The sequence below is a fragment of the Diadema setosum genome, chromosome 1 (assembly GCF_964275005.1).
Source record: "Diadema setosum chromosome 1, eeDiaSeto1, whole genome shotgun sequence".
Taxonomy (NCBI): Eukaryota; Metazoa; Echinodermata; class Echinoidea; order Diadematoida; family Diadematidae; genus Diadema; species Diadema setosum.
The window spans coordinates 27,670,495-27,695,979 of NC_092685.1; the positions used below are offsets into that span (position 1 = coordinate 27,670,495).

A 25,485-nucleotide genomic window follows, 5' to 3' on the forward strand; every position below is an offset into this window, starting at 1 on the left:
GTCAATTTTGTACATTTACAAATCATGGAAAAACTTTCAACTTCCGTCGAATGATTTTTTTTTTTATTTTTTTATTCGAGAATCTCCCCCCAAATTAAAATCGTAGCCTCTGTATTGTCAGACATCACGAAAGTCTATGCTTCCTATCAGCAGCATAATATAGTCTTCCAATTATTTTCAAATGTCATTTGAAACAACACTCCTTGTTCCTTTCATATTGTATATATCTAAGTTAGCCTTTTTCATATTTTTTTTACTGACATGAACGATTCTCAGTTTTCCTTTCAGTACAGGTACTGACCATGTCCTAGCCTCGTGGCGTGTAATGATATTGAATTTCGTTGCAAACATGAATAGGTATCTCAGTTACCTCGGTTTATGTGGTGTTTGATGTCAATGTCAAGATCAAACTTAAAATGTGTATGCTTGACCTAATGCATATAAATCATATGTTTGACGTGGACATAAGTAAAATTACATGAGTGTAAACCTTTCTCTGCTTTGAAACAGCAGCCCCGCCCCCCTCCCCAGAAAAGAAAAGAAAAGAACAGTGTTATCGGGAAGGTCACTGTGTTGCGATCACTTGCTTTAAGCTTTTTACATTTTCTCTTTCTGAAATTCATCGAGTTCTTGGTCAGCGTGATTAATGGTAGCATAATTCTTGTCAGAGCTGCTCTTGCCAAAACACTTGAAGACGTCCCACCGTTTGCTGAGGTACTTCTTCTCAAACACAAAGGCTGTGGCATAGGACACGATCAGCAACGTGAGCAACGAAATAATCATACACAGCGTGCGGAACGGAAACTGCTGCCCGTACTCCTCGTCGTACAGCGGGTAGCGGATGAGTGGGGGCAAGCTGAGCGCTGAGACGCCGCTAGCCAGCCGGAGAAACAGGCCAACTACGAACGCCACTGCTGACCCGTAGGTATTGGACTTGTCCACGTGGATGACGCACACGAGCTGGGGGAAGAGAATGACGTAGACGAAGTCGGAGCAGAGCACGAAGAGGGCATAGATGGAGGATACGGTCAGAGCCATGATGGTAGCGATCGTGGTTACGACGATTACGGAAATGCGCATCAGCCACACCAGTTCCTTCTCAGAGGCCTGAAGAAAGATGGAAAGGAAAAAAAAATGTATATCGCATTATCTAAGTGAAACATAATGTAAAACTGCAAACTCTGTCATCAGAGTTACAACTGATTCTGGTTGAAAGCATGTTTATAGTCTTTTACTCACAACTCACACTCGGATACTTCTCTATAACCCATTTTTGAAGCGTCATGAGCACTGAAAGGTGGACCTGTGCGCTATACAAGTAGTAGTAGCCACTATTATTAGTATTATCATCATTATTACACGTGTCATCATTATTTCAATTAACGATCATTCTACAGATAACAGATTTTTCCGCATTGTAATTTCACCATTTCCCTAAAGTACTGATAACTGTGGCATTTGTGTGTGTGCTCCTTCACAGCCGAGTAGCTATCTCAGCCCGAAAGCATCACTAAAATCCGATAGTCATCGAGCAAATTCTATCCGGTCAAGAAAAAAAAAAAAAAAAAAAAAGAACCACCCAAACAAACAATCAAACATACACACACAAAAACGTCGCCGTCATTCGTCTCTGGTAAAATGGCAGATCAAGAGACAAAACAGTTTTCAGGAAGGAGCATGCATTAATTACTTTGGAATATGTGCCAATGTAATAGCATGAACAGGAATCAGCAATATACTAGTAGAAACACAAGCCTTGAAAGATTAAACGGCGATCAAATTGTTATTTCGTTGAGCTGTTTTGTTTTTGTTTTGTTTTGTTTTGTTTTGTTTTATTTTTTGTAGTGGCGAGGTTATCGTACTTCATGAGAAATTCCTCAGTGTTCCTATCCATGCTCAAGACATTTTAGTTACTCCACATGCTAGATTTTTTTCATGAAGTAAGACAGCGACTGTCAAGTAGCACATGTTTACCAAATCACAAGTCTCCAAGTGGTGTGCAAATATAAATGTGTGTAAGAAGATTACATTGGTTGATGTGTTTGTGTGTGTGTGTGTGTGTGTGTGTGTGTTCGAGTGTGTGAGTGTTTATCTTTTATTAGGATAGGATTTCTTGGATACCTTTCCCGTGCTTAGCCATTGCAACTCGCGCATAATAATTTGATGCGAAAGCATCAAATTTTTCTTGATGAATGAATGTTCAAATAAGAGAGAAACTTGATGACGAGATGTGTGTAGACCAATGTGTGAGTTGTCAGCCGATGACATCATAATGGCATTTATATATTCATAACATTATCATGTTGGTTTAGTGACTAGCCGCCTCTCATAGGCTTAATTCTTGTTGTATACATACTGACCTTTGGTCGCAGGATGTTACGATAGACGTTCCGCGTCCACATCGAGCTCGTGGATAGAACAGACGAGTCCGTGGACGACATGACGGCGGCCGAGATGGCGCCGAGGGCCAGAAAGGCCACGAAGGGCGGGGTCAGGTACTGAATGACAGCTGGGAGAATGATGTTCGGCTGCTCGTAAGGGTCGGTGGTGTTGAGGTTGATGCTCGTCATATTCCAGTCTGTATAATGAATAATTGAAAGAGAATTACGTCATTCGCGACACATCAAAGGATAAAAAGAGATTCGTGACCTTCATGTGGCGCCCTATATGACAAGCACGGGTTGTTTTTATAAATATGAAAGGCGGGCTGGTAAAGTAAGGTTTTGTGGGAAAAATGGCTGTTCATATTAGCTCGAAATGGCTCCTCAAGTGTGACAGATACCTGAAGCTTCATATCAAATTACATCATGGCATGAACTACTTCTCAATGGAGCAAAGAAAATTTGAAGAATACGTTATTAAAAGCTGCTGTATGTCAGATATACAAAATCAGTAATTGCAACAACAGCTATAACAAAACTACTGTTTGCCTGAAATTGATAAGTGATAATAATGCCTTTAGTATAGGTTTTCCCGGCCAATTTCGCACTTTTTTCAGTCAAATTCCTAATTTGTGCATTCAATTTAGCACAATTTAGCCAGATGGCATTTTCGGTATTTCAATTTTATAACCTTTTCATTCAAATTCATTTTGGAGCATTCAAATTACCTTTAACATCATTCGAATCAGCACTTTTTCAGTTCAAATTCGTAAGACAAGCACCATTTCGCAAATCGATCATTCATAGCATGATCATAGCATGATATAGTCACGTGATCACGTATACGCTGCGCTCGTTCATTCGAATTCATTCTTGGGCATTCAATTTCGCATTTACTGCAGTCAATTTAGCAGACACGTTAATGCGTTTATTCCTTTTTTCCATTTCCATTCATCATAGGTATTGTTTGCAAACATCTTAACATTTCATAATTCGTATTCATTCTTTATCCTGATATCACCTTTGCAACAGTACTTTCAAAATATGTGAATGTGTTTATAATGTTCGATAGCATTATTTCATTCGTTTGTTTTGACATTATTGGGAGAAGGGGGTTTCAATTTACATCGTGATTATTTATTTCATCTGCATGTTTCATTATTTTCATTTGGTGGGTGCTATATTGCGTTAATCATCATTGAGAATAAAGTTCTTGGATCAGCTCTAGCCATCAATTCGTCAAGGTTATTACCCTCAAATGCTTCTATGATTCTTTCCCTGTCTTCTTCAGAGATACGCCTGTATTTAACTCGTACTGCCATGACTGGACATAAAGTGAAGTGAATATATGGTACTGGTACATGTATAGTTCTGATGACATGTATAAAAGAAGAGGGGCGTTACAGAACAACAAACTTGAATTAGGAGGTCAAAGATACCTTTGCTACATACTTAACAGTGTGTGGATGAAGCAAAAATTCACATTTAAATGCGTATAAATCAGGGTTCTCGCCTTTTCAAAATAGAAATAACATTACGCCAATTTGAATGAACGTGTTTGGAATTTGACTGCCCATACGCGAAATTGAATGACTGAAATACCATTTTCCGCCAGTGCTGGCGAATTTGAATGACTGAAGAGCACGTGCCAATTTGAATGCCCGTTTTACGAATTCGAAAGGCACATGTGCAAATTTCATTGATCGAAATGCTAAATTGAATGAACAAGTTGTAATTTTGAATGACAGAATGTGCAGTGACGAGGATTTTCGCTAAATTGAATGAACCTTTTATCAAATGGACTGACAAAAGTGCGAAATTGGCCGGGAAAACCTATAGTAATTTAAAGGCAATCATGATAGATATGGTAAAAGTAACAACAATGATGATTGCACTTCAGAAATTTTGATAGGAAATGTTGCATAATATATTTTCTTTTTATATTGGAAAAATATTACTTTTTTTTTCAATTAACGCTATAAAAGAGAAAGTGTTTCAACTCCTTACTGACAACATTTCGTGCTTGTTCAGGCAAGGCGGAGCTTGCTTGAAGACCATTCTCTAGATGTGTCGATGTTTGAAGAAACAACGAATAACTTACCCGTGCTGGCCCCCACGGCACCCATGATGTAAGCAGGTACACTGAGTACGAGACATCCAAAGGCTGCCATGAACGACGTGTATTTAGCTTGTTTAGGGGTCTTCGTTGACAGAGCCCTCTGGTAGTACACCTGCCACGGCACGCCACCACACAGCTGAAGAAATGGACATAAAGTCACGTCAGTCCCTTCATGTCACAATTATACCTTACATAGCTTTGAACATGCATCATCGACTTGACAGAGATGCTATTACAGTCGTTCCTAAAGTGCGTGTGCCCTTCCATTTCAAGACACTTTCATTTCTATAAAAAAAACTAGTCAATGTACCCGTGGAGTGCTGAATCAGCCGAAGTGGGGCATATGGGGGGGGGGGGGGGGGGCTATGATGAAGTTATCGCAGTAGTTTGGTATGTAGTGAGAACTTCTCTGTATACAACATTATCTACTATCAGAGAGTACATGTACATGTATCATGCTTGTTTGGCTTCAGCCAGTGCCCAGAAATCCTCTATGGGGATTCCCCCGGAAATGGTCAAGGTCACTTGGTCAATGGGGGTCAAATAACTGTTTTGCGCTACTCCTTGGTCCGATCTTGGCCAAACTTGCTGGAAGCATAAGTAGGCCTACACCTGGGAAATCCCCATTGAGGATATTTCTGGGGGGATCCCCATATTAGCAGACCTACACCTGGGAGATCCCCATTGAAGGAGTAGCGAAAAACAGTTATTTGACCTTTGACCCCAGTGACCTTGACCTTTCCAAAAATGAACCCCTCAAGGGCAATTTTGCGGTCAACCTGCATCCACCCACTAAGTTTGATGGAGATCGGACCAAGGACCTGGGAGGAGTAGAGGAACAAACAGACAAACAGACAAAGGTTACTCAAATTATAGTATGATACCATGGATATGATAGAAAAGACATTGCTCTACAATATCTATACAGTCAAAAGGGTTCATATTCACAGACAACCTTGTGGGAGGTGCCCAAAATAACCCCTACTCCCAAGGCAATGAAAAACATATGCAGTATATACCTCCGCGAATACACATGCATGTTCCATGAGTACATGTCTCTGAAATTGTCCCGAGCCGTCGATATGCTACAGGCACTCACGCTCTATCTGCTTGATTTGTGTGTGAACGACAGGTATACGGGATCCTACGTTTGCATGAATATATGCATAAGATAATGCCTGTTTGTTTTCATTTTGCATCGTGTCAGGAAAAAATGTTGGATATTTGAATTAATCATTCATTTGCTTAAACTGTCAGATTCAAATTATACCGTGTTCAATTAGTTCGTTCAGTTGACTTTGTATTTCATTTATGTATGAAAAAGAAATTCAGAAATCAAATCAAATCAAACCAAATCAAATCTAATCAAATCAAATCAAATCAATGAACAACGAACTCATGCAACCGTTCCTTACAGATCCTAACTTACTACTGAAAAAAAAAAGAACTTCATTAATTATGGATACTGATTTTGATATTGACAGAGCTGTATGTCACTCTAATCATCATACGATTGAAGAATTTAATGAAAAATGTAAGACTAATGCTGACAATATTTCTAGTTTTAATCATAATGATTCAGATGAAAGGAGTATCAGAACTGAAAGTGTCAAACATCATTTTAGTCTGCTTCATTTAAATGCTAATAGTATGAATGACAAATTTGATTCTATTGATATACTGTTGTCTTCTTTAAATAATTTTCATTTTTCAGTAATGGGAAAATACAGAAACTTGGTTATTATACACAAAAATTCTGTCCCGTATTGAACATCGACAATTATGTTAGAATGAATAAAAAACAAAACTTATGAGATGAATTTATTGAAATCTAGGTGGAATATTGAGATATAATGAAAGCTTTTAATTCTCTTTTAGAATTATTCTCTGATAAACACTGTTTTAAGTCTAGAAGCAAAGCATTCTAGATATCTGGTCTGTGACGTTTTAATGAATTCGGGGCTTCTAGAAATTATTCTAGCGTTTTCGAAATGATAATCAGCTGATGGTTGACGCGTTGGGTAGGAATGGAATACAGAGTTTGCAGTGAAAAAAAACATCAAAATTTTTAGGAAGGCGATTATACACGTATGTGTATTTTTTTTTTCAAAAAAACATTGTAGTCTGAAAAGTATGTATATCATTGACTTGCGTTATATTCAATTGCTCAAATAACAGATTAGAGGGGGTTAAATGGGGGGGGGGATTAGTTATCAATCGCAGAATACGTTTCTGAAGAATGAAAATCGAATTTATTCTCCTTAATCCCCAGTTTTCCCCACGAAATGTTGCTGTATGTTTTATATAGTAAAAATCATAAGTTTTCTCACGGTATAAAATTCCCATAGCTTTAGACATAGATGTGTAAATTGGTGCTCGTCACGAGACCGACACCTACGAGTCATACAGCCCACGAGTCATAACATGTACAGCTCACGATTCATAGATACACTCCATTAGTTCGACACTTAGTTAACAAGGCCCTCGAGACAGACACATCAAGCCCCGTGTTGTATATACATCTGTTGAACTCGTGGGCTGTTTTTACCTATTATAGTGTCGAACCCATGGACTTTATTTGCCTAGTGTCGAACTCACGGGCTGTATGACTAGTGCGCTGTGTGACTCATGGACCTGTTTTCAATTTCGAACTCGTGGGCTGTATGACTCGTGGGTGTCGGTCTGGTGGGATGACCCTGTGTGAATATTATGAATGTCAAGTAAAATTGGTGTCAATTGTAATTTCTACAAAACTTGTGAAATTCACTTTAGTTAAAGCCAATCCATTAATACTTACACTATAATTACTAAATCAATCTGTAAAAAAGTACATTAATTGAAACGAATAAAATTTGTTTTTGGAATATCAACAATGCAGTCTACTGTAAAGTAAGCATTCAAAGGCAACCGCTTGAGAGTGTCCAATGCTGACGGACACTTGCTTTACAAATCAAGGAAATAAGTGAAACAATTCTTTCCTCTTAAAGTTACAATTGTTTCGCATTTTATGTAAACTATATTTGTATGACCCATTTGAAAAGGCATCCATCTTGTTCATTGACCTAGAAAATATAAGTTTATACATTGAAATATTTCAAATCAGATTATGGAAAGCCGTAATCTACGGATTTTTTCTCATTAGAGGTGCTAATTTTGATAATATGCAACTTAATATTAGGCAAATTTTAATATTTCTAGAATTTTTTGTCTATTAGTATGGTGTTCAGAAGGCCTCAAGAAGTTTACATGACCACAGTCTGTAGCTCCATTGGTCTTAGCAAGAAAATATATTATAGACAAGTGATAAATACTATAGTATATAGCTGAAACGGAATGAACTTCATTGATTCAGAACATATGGACCATGATATCTATGTTTTCATGATCAGGAAGAAAGGGAAAAAAGTCAACGAAATTTTCTATCAGTTCCAGATTATTTCTCACATAGATTATGGTCTGGATTATTCAAGAATGTTCAGCATGCTAGTCAAGAGGATGGTTTATCAACCCGGGTGTTTATTTATTTATTTATTTATTTATCTATTCTTTATTTTTTATTTATTTTTTATTTTTATTTTTTATTTTTATTTTTATTTTTATTTATTTATTTATTTTTTATTTATTTATTTATTTATTTATTTTTTATTTTTATTTTTTTTTTGGGGGGGGGGTTAATAATGCATAGTTTGCACCTGGGGGAAGGGAAGCGTGCTCACATCGTAGACATCTATCACAACAACTACTCACACAAACACATACACACACACACACACACACACACACACACACATAGACACAGACACAAAAACACGGACACAGACACAGACAGGCAAACACACATGCAATACACACATAATAATTACAAGTATATAATCATCACTTTTATTTATCTTATACATAAACGACCTTCAAAAATCATCGCCAATTTTATCATTTATTTGTTTTGCTGATGACACAAGTTTGTTTTGTTCTCATCGAGACCCCAATACATTAATTGATATGATGAATACTGAGCTTAGGTCTGTGCAATCCTGGATGTATGCAAACAAATTATCCCTGAATATAGAAAAAACTTATTATATGGTATTCAGTAATTCTTTGAATGTTGTTCCACATGAGATCAAAATAAATGATATATGTTTAACGCAGGTCAATAACGCAAAGTTTTTAGGGCTTTGGATTGACCGAGAATTATCCTGGAAAACTCATATTAATTTTGTAAGTAAAATTTTGTCCAGAAATATTGGAATTTTAAATAAGCTTAAACATTTGTTCCCTGTTTATATTTTGCAGAGTATATATTCTTCTTTAATATCTCCACACTTTAATTATGGAATTTGAATTTTGGCATGGGGAAATGCAATTAATTTATTATTAGATTCCCTTCTTCGTATTCAAAAGCGTGCAATAAGAATTATAAACCACGCCGGATATTTTGCTCATACCAACTGTTTTTTTTCATCAAAACAGAATTCTGAAAATTCCAGACCTATTTTATTATAATCTTGGAATTTTCATGTATAAACTAACAACTAATGAATTACCATCTGTTTTTATCCACATGTTCAAAAGAAATCGCTCTATTCATTGTTACCCCACTCGTCAGAGTGACGCTTATCACCTTCCCCGTACTCGCACTATTTTTGCAAAGAAAACAATTATGTTTACTGGACCCAGATACTGGAATGACCTCCCTCAAGATATTACTTCTTCCTTATCTTTATTCACCTTCAAACGCAAACTAAAACGGCTATTACTTAGTGGATACACACTACCCGGCTCTTAGCAACATTTTTTTTAATACCCCCAGTCTTTTGTCTTTGTCCGCAGCTCCAAGTCATTTAACGATACCGTTATAGCACTTTTTTTTTTTTTTTTTTTGTAAACGCGGCGAAATATGTACAGTCTCGTTTAAGCGATATTAAAGTACTCATGTGGTTCGATAGTTCGTTCTTAATACTGATTTTGCACTGGTACAATTTAAGTTGGTCGAGATAAACATGCCCGTTCTCCGTATAATTTCATGCCTATAAATTCGGGAACCTACAGTTTTTACAAGCATCACTGCTTTTATGTAGGCCCCATCATATTTCTGACACTGATTTGTGATATCCTCAGATGATAATGACCATTTATATTTGTGTGTAATGTTTGTTTGTCTTTTTTTTTCAGCAAAAGATATGGTTGTATATATTTTGTACTTTTGTTTTATTGTCAATCATTTTGTAATCCCATCACTGAGAAAGTGGAAATATGAAATAAACTTGAAACTTGAAACAATGATATAATTCTGCTAAGATGATTGAAAATACTATTTGTAACTCATATGGCTTATTCATAACGGAGTCTCTCCCTATATAGGGATTATATACACCATGGGTGGTGCTTGTACGCAATATTTGTTTAAAAAGAATCAGGGCTCATTTTTTTCGGTGGTTCGACAAAGAAACTTGGTGGTCCGAAAAACAGAAAAACATCAAAAATCCTGTCTTTGAAATAAGTCATCAGAAAAATAATTATAAATCATGATATTTATCTGAAAATTGACATTGACATGCGTAACAGAAGGCTTCAAATACGAAGTAATGTGACTAGATAGTTGAAAGAAAGACATTAGAAAACGAAAAATTTGTTAAAATGTTAAAACTACAAATCATGAAAATTGTGTTGAAATTGGGAGGTATGATAAAGTTCTTCAAATACCTCGAACTGTGACTTATTTCACTAAGTCTAATTTGTAAGTATAATGAATTGGGTTATAGACTTTTATTTTTATTTTTCCGTCACACGGCATATTCATTAAATTATTATATTTAGCATACGGGTACAAACATCTACATTCATACGTCTACAGTTTGTATATATTTATAAAATTTGGTCGTGAACTCTGGCCTCAATGAAAAAAAAATATTATGGTGTAAAGACTAGCGGCGATCTGGCAACCCCTTTTGAAGCATTTATATAACTGAAGTGTATGCATGCAGTTATTCTTCCCTTTTCTGGATGAGAAAAATATAAAAAGTCACTTTACACATTCAACTTTTTTTTTTAGACCAATCGAAACATGGATTTTTTTTTTCTTGGAAAGTTTCTGAGCATGGAACCAAGTGCTACCTTCCTTTCATTGTTACTTCTCTATCCAAGTGCTATCTTCCTTTCATTGTTACTTCTCTATTCATGCACCACGCTTGCAGTGCGTGCTGGGGCAAAACACTCGAACTTGGCTAGTAGCTGCTGAATGAGTGGCGAACGGAAGACAAAAAGCAAAAGCGCCAGAAATACCTATCCCCATCCATACAAAAAAGTTGCTGAGCTACCAAAAAAAAAAAAAAAAAAAAAAAAAAAGATAGAAAGCCTATATATATATATATATATATATATGTATATATATCTTTCCTTTGCTCCCGTTGATCTTTGACACTCTTTGATGAAAATGAAGTGAAATGAAACGATCCACCCTCCATACACCAACCCACCAAAAGTTACAGTACAAAGGCGAACAATGAATTGACGGTATCTTAGGCGGCCTCTGCCATACACTATCGTAATCTACTTTGCTCCAACTTTGAATTGAATTGAATTGAATGTGAACTAACACGTTTGTTTTATACCGAGATTTCATGACTGTTAAGTGTAATGGAATTGATATGGGCCCTACTCCTTGATTTGTCTCCAGTATGTACGCTCCGAAGTTCATTTTATCTTTTTATCCTTTGAATTTCATAAGTAATTGTAATGGATTCTTCATGTAAACTGTGTGACTCATGGACCTGTTTTCAATTTCGAACTCGTGGGCTGTATGACTCGTGGGTGTCGGTCTGGTGGGATGACCCTGTGTGAATATTATGAATGTCAAGTAAAATTGGTGTCAATTGTAATTTCTTCAAAACTTGTGAAATTCACTTTAGTTAAAGCCAATCCATTAATACTTACACTATAATTACTAAATCAATCTGTAGAAAAGTACATTAATTGAAACGAATAAAATTTGTTTTTGGAATATCAACAATGCAGTCTACTGTAAAGTAAGCATTCAAAGGCAACCGCTTGAGAGTGTCCAATGCTGACGGACACTTGCTTTACAAATCAAGGAAATAAGTGAAACAATTCTTTCCTCTTAAAGTTACAATTGTTTCGCATTTTATGTAAACTATATTTGTATGACCCATTTGAAAAGGCATCCATCTTGTTCATTGACCTAGAAAATATAAGTTTATACATTGAAATATTTCAAATCAGATTATGGAAAGCCGTAATCTACGGATTTTTTCTCATTAGAGGTGCTAATTTTGATAATATGCAACTTAATATTAGGCAAATTTTAATATTTCTAGAATTTTTTGTCTATTAGTATGGTGTTCAGAAGGCCTCAAGAAGTTTACATGACCACAGTCTGTAGCTCCATTGGTCTTAGCAAGAAAATATATTATAGACAAGTGATAAATACTATAGTATATAGCTGAAACGGAATGAACTTCATTGATTCAGAACATATGGACCATGATATCTATGTTTTCATGATCAGGAAGAAAGGGAAAAAAGTCAACGAAATTTTCTATCAGTTCCAGATTATTTCTCACATAGATTATGGTCTGGATTATTCAAGAATGTTCAGCATGCTAGTCAAGAGGATGGTTTATCAACCCGGGTGTTTATTTATTTATTTATTTATTTATTTATCTATTCTTTATTTTTTATTTATTTTTTATTTTTATTTTTTATTTTTATTTTTATTTTTATTTATTTATTTATTTATTTTTTATTTATTTATTTATTTATTTATTTATTTATTTTTTTTTGGCGGGGGGGGGGGGTTAATAATGCATAGTTTGCACCTGGGGGAAGGGAAGCGTGCTCACATCGTAGACATCTATCACAACAACTACTCACACAAACACATACACACACACACACACACACACACACACACATAGACACAGACACAAAAACACGGACACAGACACAGACAGGCAAACACACATGCAATACACACATAATAATTACAAGTATATAATCATCACTTTTATTTATCTTATACATAAACGACCTTCAAAAATCATCGCCAATTTTATCATTTATTTGTTTTGCTGATGACACAAGTTTGTTTTGTTCTCATCGAGACCCCAATACATTAATTGATATGATGAATACTGAGCTTAGGTCTGTGCAATCCTGGATGTATGCAAACAAATTATCCCTGAATATAGAAAAAACTTATTATATGGTATTCAGTAATTCTTTGAATGTTGTTCCACATGAGATCAAAATAAATGATATATGTTTAACGCAGGTCAATAACGCAAAGTTTTTAGGGCTTTGGATTGACCGAGAATTATCCTGGAAAACTCATATTAATTTTGTAAGTAAAATTTTGTCCAGAAATATTGGAATTTTAAATAAGCTTAAACATTTGTTCCCTGTTTATATTTTGCAGAGTATATATTCTTCTTTAATATCTCCACACTTTAATTATGGAATTTGAATTTTGGCATGGGGAAATGCAATTAATTTATTATTAGATTCCCTTCTTCGTATTCAAAAGCGTGCAATAAGAATTATAAACCACGCCGGATATTTTGCTCATACCAACTGTTTTTTTTCATCAAAACAGAATTCTGAAAATTCCAGACCTATTTTATTATAATCTTGGAATTTTCATGTATAAACTAACAACTAATGAATTACCATCTGTTTTTATCCACATGTTCAAAAGAAATCGCTCTATTCATTGTTACCCCACTCGTCAGAGTGACGCTTATCACCTTCCCCGTACTCGCACTATTTTTGCAAAGAAAACAATTATGTTTACTGGACCCAGATACTGGAATGACCTCCCTCAAGATATTACTTCTTCCTTATCTTTATTCACCTTCAAACGCAAACTAAAACGGCTATTACTTAGTGGATACACACTACCCGGCTCTTAGCAACATTTTTTTTTAATACCCCCAGTCTTTTGTCTTTGTCCGCAGCTCCAAGTCATTTAACGATACCGTTATAGCACTTTTTTTTTTTTTTTTTTTTGTAAACGCGGCGAAATATGTACAGTCTCGTTTAAGCGATATTAAAGTACTCATGTGGTTCGATAGTTCGTTCTTAATACTGATTTTGCACTGGTACAATTTAAGTTGGTCGAGATAAACATGCCCGTTCTCCGTATAATTTCATGCCTATAAATTCGGGAACCTACAGTTTTTACAAGCATCACTGCTTTTATGTAGGCCCCATCATATTTCTGACACTGATTTGTGATATCCTCAGATGATAATGACCATTTATATTTGTGTGTAATGTTTGTTTGTCTTTTTTTTTCAGCAAAAGATATGGTTGTATATATTTTGTACTTTTGTTTTATTGTCAATCATTTTGTAATCCCATCACTGAGAAAGTGGAAATATGAAATAAACTTGAAACTTGAAACAATGATATAATTCTGCTAAGATGATTGAAAATACTATTTGTAACTCATATGGCTTATTCATAACGGAGTCTCTCCCTATATAGGGATTATATACACCATGGGTGGTGCTTGTACGCAATATTTGTTTAAAAAGAATCAGGGCTCATTTTTTTCGGTGGTTCGACAAAGAAACTTGGTGGTCCGAAAAACAGAAAAACATCAAAAATCCTGTCTTTGAAATAAGTCATCAGAAAAATAATTATAAATCATGATATTTATCTGAAAATTGACATTGACATGCGTAACAGAAGGCTTCAAATACGAAGTAATGTGACTAGATAGTTGAAAGAAAGACATTAGAAAACGAAAAATTTGTTAAAATGTTAAAACTACAAATCATGAAAATTGTGTTGAAATTGGGAGGTATGATAAAGTTCTTCAAATACCTCGAACTGTGACTTATTTCACTAAGTCTAATTTGTAAGTATAATGAATTGGGTTATAGACTTTTATTTTTATTTTTCCGTCACACGGCATATTCATTAAATTATTATATTTAGCATACGGGTACAAACATCTACATTCATACGTCTACAGTTTGTATATATTTATAAAATTTGGTCGTGAACTCTGGCCTCAATGAAAAAAAAAATATTATGGTGTAAAGACTAGCGGCGATCTGGCAACCCCTTTCGAAGCATTTATATAACTGAAGTGTATGCATGCAGTTATTCTTCCCTTTTCTGGATGAGAAAAATATAAAAAGTCACTTTACACATTCAACTTTTTTTTTTAGACCAATCGAAACATGGATTTTTTTTTTTCTTGGAAAGTTTCTGAGCATGGAACCAAGTGCTACCTTCCTTTCATTGTTACTTCTCTATCCAAGTGCTATCTTCCTTTCATTGTTACTTCTCTATTCATGCACCACGCTTGCAGTGCGTGCTGGGGCAAAACACTCGAACTTGGCTAGTAGCTGCTGAATGAGTGGCGAACGGAAGACAAAAAGCAAAAGCGCCAGAAATACCTATCCCCATCCATACAAAAAAGTTGCTGAGCTACCAAAAAAAAAAAAAAAAAAAAAAAAAGATAGAAAGCCTATATATATATATATATATATATGTATATATATCTTTCCTTTGCTCCCGTTGATCTTTGACACTCTTTGATGAAAATGAAGTGAAATGAAACGATCCACCCTCCATACACCAACCCACCAAAAGTTACAGTACAAAGGCGAACAATGAATTGACGGTATCTTAGGCGGCCTCTGCCATACACTATCGTAATCTACTTTGCTCCAACTTTGAATTGAATTGAATTGAATGTGAACTAACACGTTTGTTTTATACCGAGATTTCATGACTGTTAAGTGTAATGGAATTGATATGGGCCCTACTCCTTGATTTGTCTCCAGTATGTACGCTCCGAAGTTCATTTTATCTTTTTATCCTTTGAATTTCATAAGTAATTGTAATGGATTCTTCATGTAAACTGTGTGACTCATGGACCTGTTTTCAATTTCGAACTCGTGGGCTGTATGACTCGTGGGTGTCGGTCTGGTGGGATGACCCTGTGTGAATATTATGAATGTCAAGTAAAATTGGTGTCAATTGTAATTTCTACAAAACTTGTGAAATTCACTTTAGTTAAAGCCAATCCATTAATACTTACACTATAATTACTAAATCAATCTGTAAAAAAGTACATTAATTGAAACGAATAAAATTTGTTTTTGGAATATCAACAATGCAGTCTACTGTAAAGTAAGCATTCAAAGGCAACCGCTTGAGAGTGTCCAATGCTGACGGACACTTGCTTTACAAATCAAGGAAATAAGTGAAACAATTCTTTCCTCTTAAAGTTACAATTGTTTCGCATTTTATGTAAACTATATTTGTATGACCCATTTGAAAAGGCATCCATCTTGTTCATTGACCTAGAAAATATAAGTTTATACATTGAAATATTTCAAATCAGATTATGGAAAGCCGTAATCTACGGATTTTTTCTCATTAGAGGTGCTAATTTTGATAATATGCAACTTAATATTAGGCAAATTTTAATATTTCTAGAATTTTTTGTCTATTAGTATGGTGTTCAGAAGGCCTCAAGAAGTTTACATGACCACAGTCTGTAGCTCCATTGGTCTTAGCAAGAAAATATATTATAGACAAGTGATAAATACTATAGTATATAGCTGAAACGGAATGAACTTCATTGATTCAGAACATATGGACCATGATATCTATGTTTTCATGATCAGGAAGAAAGGGAAAAAAGTCAACGAAATTTTCTATCAGTTCCAGATTATTTCTCACATAGATTATGGTCTGGATTATTCAAGAATGTTCAGCATGCTAGTCAAGAGGATGGTTTATCAACCCGGGTGTTTATTTATTTATTTATTTATTTATTTATCTATTCTTTATTTTTTATTTATTTTTTATTTTTATTTTTTATTTTTATTTTTATTTTTATTTATTTATTTATTTATTTTTTATTTATTTATTTATTTATTTATTTATTTATTTATTTTTTTTGGGGGGGGGGGGTTAATAATGCATAGTTTGCACCTGGGGGAAGGGAAGCGTGCTCACATCGTAGACATCTATCACAACAACTACTCACACAAACACATACACACACACACACACACACACACACACATAGACACAGACACAAAAACACGGACACAGACACAGACAGGCAAACACACATGCAATACACACATAATAATTACAAGTATATAATCATCACTTTTATTTATCTTATACATAAACGACCTTCAAAAATCATCGCCAATTTTATCATTTATTTGTTTTGCTGATGACACAAGTTTGTTTTGTTCTCATCGAGACCCCAATACATTAATTGATATGATGAATACTGAGCTTAGGTCTGTGCAATCCTGGATGTATGCAAACAAATTATCCCTGAATATAGAAAAAACTTATTATATGGTATTCAGTAATTCTTTGAATGTTGTTCCACATGAGATCAAAATAAATGATATATGTTTAACGCAGGTCAATAACGCAAAGTTTTTAGGGCTTTGGATTGACCGAGAATTATCCTGGAAAACTCATATTAATTTTGTAAGTAAAATTTTGTCCAGAAATATTGGAATTTTAAATAAGCTTAAACATTTGTTCCCTGTTTATATTTTGCAGAGTATATATTCTTCTTTAATATCTCCACACTTTAATTATGGAATTTGAATTTTGGCATGGGGAAATGCAATTAATTTATTATTAGATTCCCTTCTTCGTATTCAAAAGCGTGCAATAAGAATTATAAACCACGCCGGATATTTTGCTCATACCAACTGTTTTTTTCATCAAAACAGAATTCTGAAAATTCCAGACCTATTTTATTATAATCTTGGAATTTTCATGTATAAACTAACAACTAATGAATTACCATCTGTTTTTATCCACATGTTCAAAAGAAATCGCTCTATTCATTGTTACCCCACTCGTCAGAGTGACGCTTATCACCTTCCCCGTACTCGCACTATTTTTGCAAAGAAAACAATTATGTTTACTGGACCCAGATACTGGAATGACCTCCCTCAAGATATTACTTCTTCCTTATCTTTATTCACCTTCAAACGCAAACTAAAACGGCTATTACTTAGTGGATACACACTACCCGGCTCTTAGCAACATTTTTTTTAATACCCCCAGTCTTTTGTCTTTGTCCGCAGCTCCAAGTCATTTAACGATACCGTTATAGCACTTTTTTTTTTTTTTTTGTAAACGCGGCGAAATATGTACAGTCTCGTTTAAGCGATATTAAAGTACTCATGTGGTTCGATAGTTCGTTCTTAATACTGATTTTGCACTGGTACAATTTAAGTTGGTCGAGATAAACATGCCCGTTCTCCGTATAATTTCATGCCTATAAATTCGGGAACCTACAGTTTTTACAAGCATCACTGCTTTTATGTAGGCCCCATCATATTTCTGACACTGATTTGTGATATCCTCAGATGATAATGACCATTTATATTTGTGTGTAATGTTTGTTTGTCTTTTTTTTTCAGCAAAAGATATGGTTGTATATATTTTGTACTTTTGTTTTATTGTCAATCATTTTGTAATCCCATCACTGAGAAAGTGGAAATATGAAATAAACTTGAAACTTGAAACAATGATATAATTCTGCTAAGATGATTGAAAATACTATTTGTAACTCATATGGCTTATTCATAACGGAGTCTCTCCCTATATAGGGATTATATACACCATGGGTGGTGCTTGTACGCAATATTTGTTTAAAAAGAATCAGGGCTCATTTTTTTCGGTGGTTCGACAAAGAAACTTGGTGGTCCGAAAAACAGAAAAACATCAAAAATCCTGTCTTTGAAATAAGTCATCAGAAAAATAATTATAAATCATGATATTTATCTGAAAATTGACATTGACATGCGTAACAGAAGGCTTCAAATACGAAGTAATGTGACTAGATAGTTGAAAGAAAGACATTAGAAAACGAAAAATTTGTTAAAATGTTAAAACTACAAATCATGAAAATTGTGTTGAAATTGGGAGGCATGATAAAGTTCTTCAAATACCTCGAACTGTGACTTATTTCACTAAGTCTAATTTGTAAGTATAATGAATTGGGTTATAGACTTTTATTTTTATTTTTCCGTCACACGGCATATTCATTAAATTATCATATTTAGCATACGGGTACAAACATCTACATTCATACGTCTACAGTTTGTATATATTTATAAAATTTGGTCGTGAACTCTGGCCTCAATGAAAAAAAAATATTATGGTGTAAAGACTAGCGGCGATCTGGCAACCCCTTTCGAAGCATTTATATAACTGAAGTGTATGCATGCAGTTATTCTTCCCTTTTCTGGATGAGAAAAATATAAAAAGTCACTTTACACATTCAACTTTTTTTTTTAGACCAATCGAAACATGGATTTTTTTTTTCTTGGAAAGTTTCTGAGCATGGAACCAAGTGCTACCTTCCTTTCATTGTTACTTCTCTATCCAAGTGCTATCTTCCTTTCATTGTTACTTCTCTATTCATGCACCACGCTTGCAGTGCGTGCTGGGGCAAAACACTCGAACTTGGCTAGTAGCTGCTGAATGAGTGGCGAACGGAAGACAAAAAGCAAAAGCGCCAGAAATACCTATCCCCATCCATGCAAAAAAGTTGCTGAGCTACCAAAAAAAAAAGAAAAAAAAAGATAGAAAGCCTATATATATATATATATATATATATATATATATATCTTTCCTTTGCTCCCGTTGATCTTTGACACTCTTTGATGAAAATGAAGTGAAATGAAACGATCCACCCTCCATACACCAACCCACCAAAAGTTACAGTACAAAGGCGAACAATGAATTGACGGTATCTTAGGCGGCCTCTGCCATACACTACGTAATCTACTTTGCTCCAACTTTGAATTGAATTGAATTGAATGTGAACTAACACGTTTGTTTTATACCGAGATTTCATGACTGTTAAGTGTAATGGAATTGATATGGGCCCTACTCCTTGATTTGTCTCCAGTATGTACGCTCCGAAGTTTATTTTATCTTTTTATCCTTTGAATTTCATAAGTAATTGTAATGGATTCTTCATGTAAACGAAAAATCTACACTGTCCATCTCTGTTGCGATGCTGAAGATGAATGGCTGCAAAATTGATATACATGTATATCAATAATTAAAAGATTACGGCTCACCAGCTGCATGATGTAGTCCAGCCACACGCCAACCTTGCTGGGGCTCAGGTGACCTAACCATCGCTCCTTAGTCTCGTTCAGGGGGGTCACGGCGTCATTCGTTAGAGCAAATGGCAGGCACAGCCACTAGTGATAGGGAAACATGATATATACGACAGTCTCATTAAACCAAGTTATTGAATCAACGAATAATTGATTGTCTGTCATGGATTCTTTGAAGAGCTTGACTCTTATCGTTATTACCTTATATATCATTGAGAATTGAGCAACGCATACTTTATGATTAGTACATGTACACGCATTATGTATGTACATGTATGTATGTATGTCTGCATGTACATGCATATAATTATCTGTATATATATAATTATATATATATATATATATATTCAATTCTGTTCAATGTCTGATATGTTTCGGAAAATTTGTTTGCTATGTCATTTCTATTTCAGAAAAGTGCACAAATCAAATCAAATCAAATCAAATCAAACCAAATCAAGTCATTTGACCTGAAGATAGAATGACTGCAGTTATCATTTCATTTATCTATTTTTACCACCGCCTTTAACTTTGAAACAGAAGCGACGCTGATAATGCTAATGAAGAGATCACCGTTGTCGATGTCATCATTATTACAAGTGCTATCGTGAATACTGTATGTACAAACATTTCGGAAAGAGGAACCAGGGGGAATCGAACCTGTCATCTATACAATACTGTTTTCCGGGTTGTGACAATATAACCGGTCTATCCCTGGTTGCAGGCAATGACGCGATGAACTTGGAGCAAATACCCAGGCCCGGAAAGCAGTATAGATGGCAGGTTCAATTTACGCTGGTTCCTTGTCTCATCATGTTTGTCAAAATGTCGATCACCACTTGCCATTTTACCATGCATTTGTACAGAGGGTTACAATCAATAAAAAAAAAAATATATATATATAAATATTATAGTACAAAGTTTATCTTACTTTGACTTACCAGACCAAACACTATGAGACAGAGTTGTACTATGTCAGTGTAGGCAACAGAATATAGACCCCCGAACACAGTATACACGGCTGCAATGCAAGCCGATATGATCACAGCAAGATTCTGGTCTATGTCTATAATCACAGCGATTGTTGATCCTGCAGGCACACAAAGGAAAAATATCACAATTTTTTTTTCGTCTGTTTGTATGGTGTGGTTTTTTTTTTTTCAGAATATAGCACAATGATGCCACAGAATCTTCCTTTTAATCTTTTGGATCATCCGTGATTGTTTCCCTGAATTAATAGCTTGGTATAAACCGTATCTACTGCATACCGTTGTTATTGATTGCAAGTCAGCGTTTACACGACAGGAAGATTTTTCGAACAGAATCCTCTTTAAAAGACACGGGATGTTTGAATTTCCTACGCGTTTCCTTTACTTCACTCGATTTTTCAGTAGTGTAACAACGTTTTGTAGGTACACCGTGTAAGTATGGGTCCTGGTTACTTTATTACTTCACTGGAAAGTCGTGCGAATTCATGCATGTATCATAATGACGATACAAAGAGTAAAAGATATATCATATATATTTATTATGTAATTCTGCTATTAAGTGATAATTAAATTACTATTTGTAACCCATATGGCTTATGCAGCATAACGGAGTCGCTCCATAATTATGTATTACACTACTATTATCAATGTTAAAATCAGAAATAAGAGAGAAAAACAAAGTGCATAAGAAAGTAGACGAATCAATTATCAATAATCATTCTAAACGATGATGTTCGACAAAGAAATTGGATGAGGGGTTCTGATCGATGACTTTGACTCTCAATTAGAGAACTATAATAGAGATTATAAACTGGTTTACTGGAAGACAAAGGGGATGATTTCGGATAGGGTAATTGATTAATTGTGATCAGACCAAATCTTACCGAGCGCTGCCAGGATGGCGGCACACCAAAGCAATTCGCCCATCAGAGCCGCAAGGAATAGGAAACCACCCATCCGATTGCCATATTTTACTTGGAAAGGATCTATCATTGTGACGTAATTTGCCGCTCGCATCTTTTCCGCGAAGAATATTCCATCTGCGAAGGTGGGGGGGGGGGGGAGTAAAATAGATGGGGTTGAAAAGAAAAAAATCGATAATCGATGGATACAGGAAACAATGTTCCGTACTTTAATGTGAATAAAACAAGAAATTTCACCTACGCATGTCATATGCTTTAATGAAACTCTATATATTACATTTCTGAATTACATCAACTAAATAACATCGTCATAGTGTTCCCCACTCTAAATAACCAGTGACATTATTTCACAAAAACCGGAGCATAATTATGTAGAAGTGCCCTATTTTGGTTAACATTGCTTAACAATAATTTCACCTTCAACAAATAATGCCGAAACGCCAAGGCAAAAAACCCCCGCAAAACTGTGAAAAAATATATTATAGCTGTGTACAAAATATCAGGCACTACAAATGCGCTCCTTCTGATAGTTATAAAGAAGAGGAGGAAGGAGGAGGAGGAAGAAAAGGAGATGGAGAGAGAAGAGAACACCGCACACACAAAAACACATGCAGATGATACACACACATACACACACATAATACACTCATCACTGACATGCATGAAGTTTCCTCCTTACTGATGAAAAAACTCAGACTGTAGCCCAAGGGCGCCTGTGCCCAGACGAGACCTTTGCTCTCCTTGAACACTACCTCTGCCGTGCCGTTGATGTACCCTCCTCCCACCCAGGTGGCTGTGAAAAGGACGAGACAAGAAGATCAGTGAAAGAACACAGTTCGACGGCGTATCAGATAACAGGTGTTTTTTTTTTTTTTTTTTTTTTTTTTTTTACTGTGTATACTAAATACGTCAACAAAAGAAAATGCAGGCATTGTTTCCTTCTCAGAAAACATGATGAATGTGTTTGAATGCGAGCCACTGTGAAGCATGCACTGAAGCCATATCATTGTTTTTTCGTCTCGAATGAGGCGTTGCATGGCAATTGGATAGCTTTTAGCAACCTCATGTTTATGGACCTTGATAAGGGTAGAGAATTAAAAAGATTATTAAGATCGAAGTGTCATGAGCATCGAACATGAAAAAAAATAAAGTTTTTTTTTTCCTTAGAGAGTTTTTTTTTTTTTTTTTTTTTAACCAAGAGGACTCTTCACGTCACAGTAATATTGGTCACGTTGTTTTGTGTTCTGGTATATTTCTTTTGAACTGTGCATCAAAACTTGAACCTTGATTGATATTTTACTTCAAGGTGTAAACTGATCCTGTATGTTCATGAAAATATCACTGTACTGCACAGGACCAACTTGTATGTTGGTTTGTGTGTGATTACTGAGGGCTTTTGTTTTCCTCTCCCTCTCGTGACCACAAAATTGGTATCGGTGTCCAACACACACCTGGCAATCTTATCCTCCATAATTAAATCACATGAAATATACGTAAATACCCAGATGATGAGGATTTGGCGAGGTTTCTTAAAAGTCTTGACAGTTGACGGTGCTCAATTAATACACATAAATACATCTATACGTAACCCTCTTTCACGAGACCCACTGAAAGTCGCCCAGTGGTTGTGCAGCATTTGGATCACCTCGGTTGATCCTAATTCGTATACCTATTGGGTTGTTTTCCGATAAGGTTACTATTTTCTGACTGAAAATTCGGAAGCGTGAAGTTATCATGAGTAGTCTTTACAAGTTTTCTACAGGCTGACTTTTTTTTTTTTGTTGCTGTCTCAATTTACTCCTGTCTTTACGTCCTGTCTTTTCAAAAGAGACTCAGAAAATTATGTTCTTTTGAGGCCCCATGCATCGGTGGCACCTACTGAACATTAATTCTGCACGAGAAGGTAAGGACTTCCATGATTCATTAACTTAGAATCAAAAGTATCATTACAATGGAGCATTGCACGTCAATTTTTCACGCTTGCAAAGCTCTGATTAACTTAAAGGTACTTTAGTAGTCATACGGATACGCAAACAGACTTGTTATAATATACAATGTGTGCATCGTCTGCGTGTTGTAAAGTTATGTGCAACCTGTATGAAGTTAGTGCACCAGAAGACGAAACTGAAAGCGACGCAGAAGTGCAACTTTTACAATCTTTAAATTCATTTTGCTTACTCTACTTTTCCAACCGTGAAGTTGTTCTTTGGTACTTTGGAAACTAATGACATGTCACCAACACACGCACACACCCATACGCCCGCCCGCGCGCACACACACACACACATTTACATAAAATTTACGGAAATCACATTTGTGAACATCAGTGCTTACATAAACCAAACAAAACATTGATGCTGAGGTATACAGCTTACGAGAGCATCGAACTTGATCACAAATGCCACCGTTGTTACTAAGGAATGGGTTTTGGAAATCCACCAGATTGAATTAATACTGAGGATTATCTATGATTCAGAGTGAATTCATAAATCACATGCGTTTCATTTATTTGTTTGTTTGTTTTTTAGGAAATACCAACAACATATAGATGGGGTAAAGGAAACTATGATGGGGGTATAAAATCATGAAAAATGTATTTTCAGCATTAAGGTTTAAGATTGAAATGAAACCAGTCACTCCTGCAATGAAGACGGCTAATTTTCACGTATAGTTACGAGTTGTTGCTATAATATTGTTTCTACCTTTCAAACACGTCCGAATGTTGTTGCTTTTTTTTTTGCCTTGTGGGCTTTTTTTTTTTCAGGTAATGAGCTCTGTTCGGATTAAACTTCTTTGAAAACACAAAGGTAGCACGCATGGGAGGTACACCCTCTTACGTGGTTGTGGCTGTGGTAGTGGCATTGCCGTCCCGCCTGGAAGCCAGCAACGAGTGTCACTCTGAACCCATTTGCTTCTCAAGAAAAAGTAGCTGTAGGTCACACACCTGTGAATAAAATGGACTCACCCCGGCCCTATCACAATTCCGTACAAACATACAAGAATCAAACGAAGAGGAAATTCAAGTTGAAAAAAAAAAAAGAACAACAGCATGAGGGAAATGTAAACATGGTGGAATTGGGGGTTGATCAGCAAGATTTCTTTAACATAGCGAACCTCAAATATAAGCACTAAAAGTCTTCACCTCGGAGATTTCGTTTTGGAGTTGACACTAAACATTGGCACTACGTAAAATGAAAGAGAAATAAACTCTAAGCTGAATCTCTGGAATCCTTTAATGTGGCATTTACGGAAATTTCCCTTCCCCATTTGAATACTGGAAGTGTGAAGTAAGAAAAAAAAAGAGCAAAAATTCTTAAGATAGGAAAGGGAATATTAGAGGCTTATTGTTGACATGTATTGAACATGACCTACATTTTCAAATAACATATTTCTCTCTTTTTACCGGAAAAGGGAGTAATCATACCTAACATCGATAATAACATCCCCTGTTTTGAAAACTGGAAAGTGATATAAAGACGCTATTTAGTTATGTAAACGAAAGTATGTGAAAGTAATTTTTGACATTGCAGTAAGCTTTTTCTTTTCATAGTCAAGTCTATCGGCTGAATGGTAATAAAGAAAACTCCTTCTTTATATTATCACCCTTTTCGGGAATTTATTTCCAGATAGATGAAAATTGTTTTCATACAGTTTGTAATCAGCTTACAATCTAAATTCTTACATGAAATTCAGCCTAATGGAGAAAGGGAAAAAAATACCCCAAAAAAACCACAAATGCTTTAAAATAGACCTCTTTGCCCAAATGCGATTTGAAATGCTTTCCTTCCACTGGTTGATATTCAAATAAACAAATAGACCTCCAAATAATGAATAAACAGGTGTGAAGCAATATGGAATTAAACGCGTGATTTTGTAAACATTGTGTAGACGCATATGTATGTCATGGAGTTATTC

At 35.3% G+C, this 25,485-nt stretch overlaps 1 protein-coding gene across 1 annotated transcript in view; it reads right to left on the bottom strand.

The window, feature by feature from the left end:
• Window positions 1-597: 597 nt before the first annotated feature.
• Window positions 598-25,485, bottom strand: part of LOC140228848 (high-affinity choline transporter 1-like) — a 29,042-nt gene continuing 4,154 nt past the window's right edge. The window contains exons 2-8 of the mRNA XM_072309151.1: window positions 22,250-22,363; window positions 21,532-21,687; window positions 20,600-20,748; window positions 19,620-19,745; window positions 4,483-4,636; window positions 2,361-2,578; window positions 598-1,107 (exon numbers count right to left, since the gene is read on the bottom strand). Coding sequence (XP_072165252.1) covers window positions 598-1,107; window positions 2,361-2,578; window positions 4,483-4,636; window positions 19,620-19,745; window positions 20,600-20,748; window positions 21,532-21,687; window positions 22,250-22,363 — 1,427 coding nt within the window. The remainder of the gene's footprint in view (window positions 1,108-2,360; window positions 2,579-4,482; window positions 4,637-19,619; window positions 19,746-20,599; window positions 20,749-21,531; window positions 21,688-22,249; window positions 22,364-25,485) is intronic.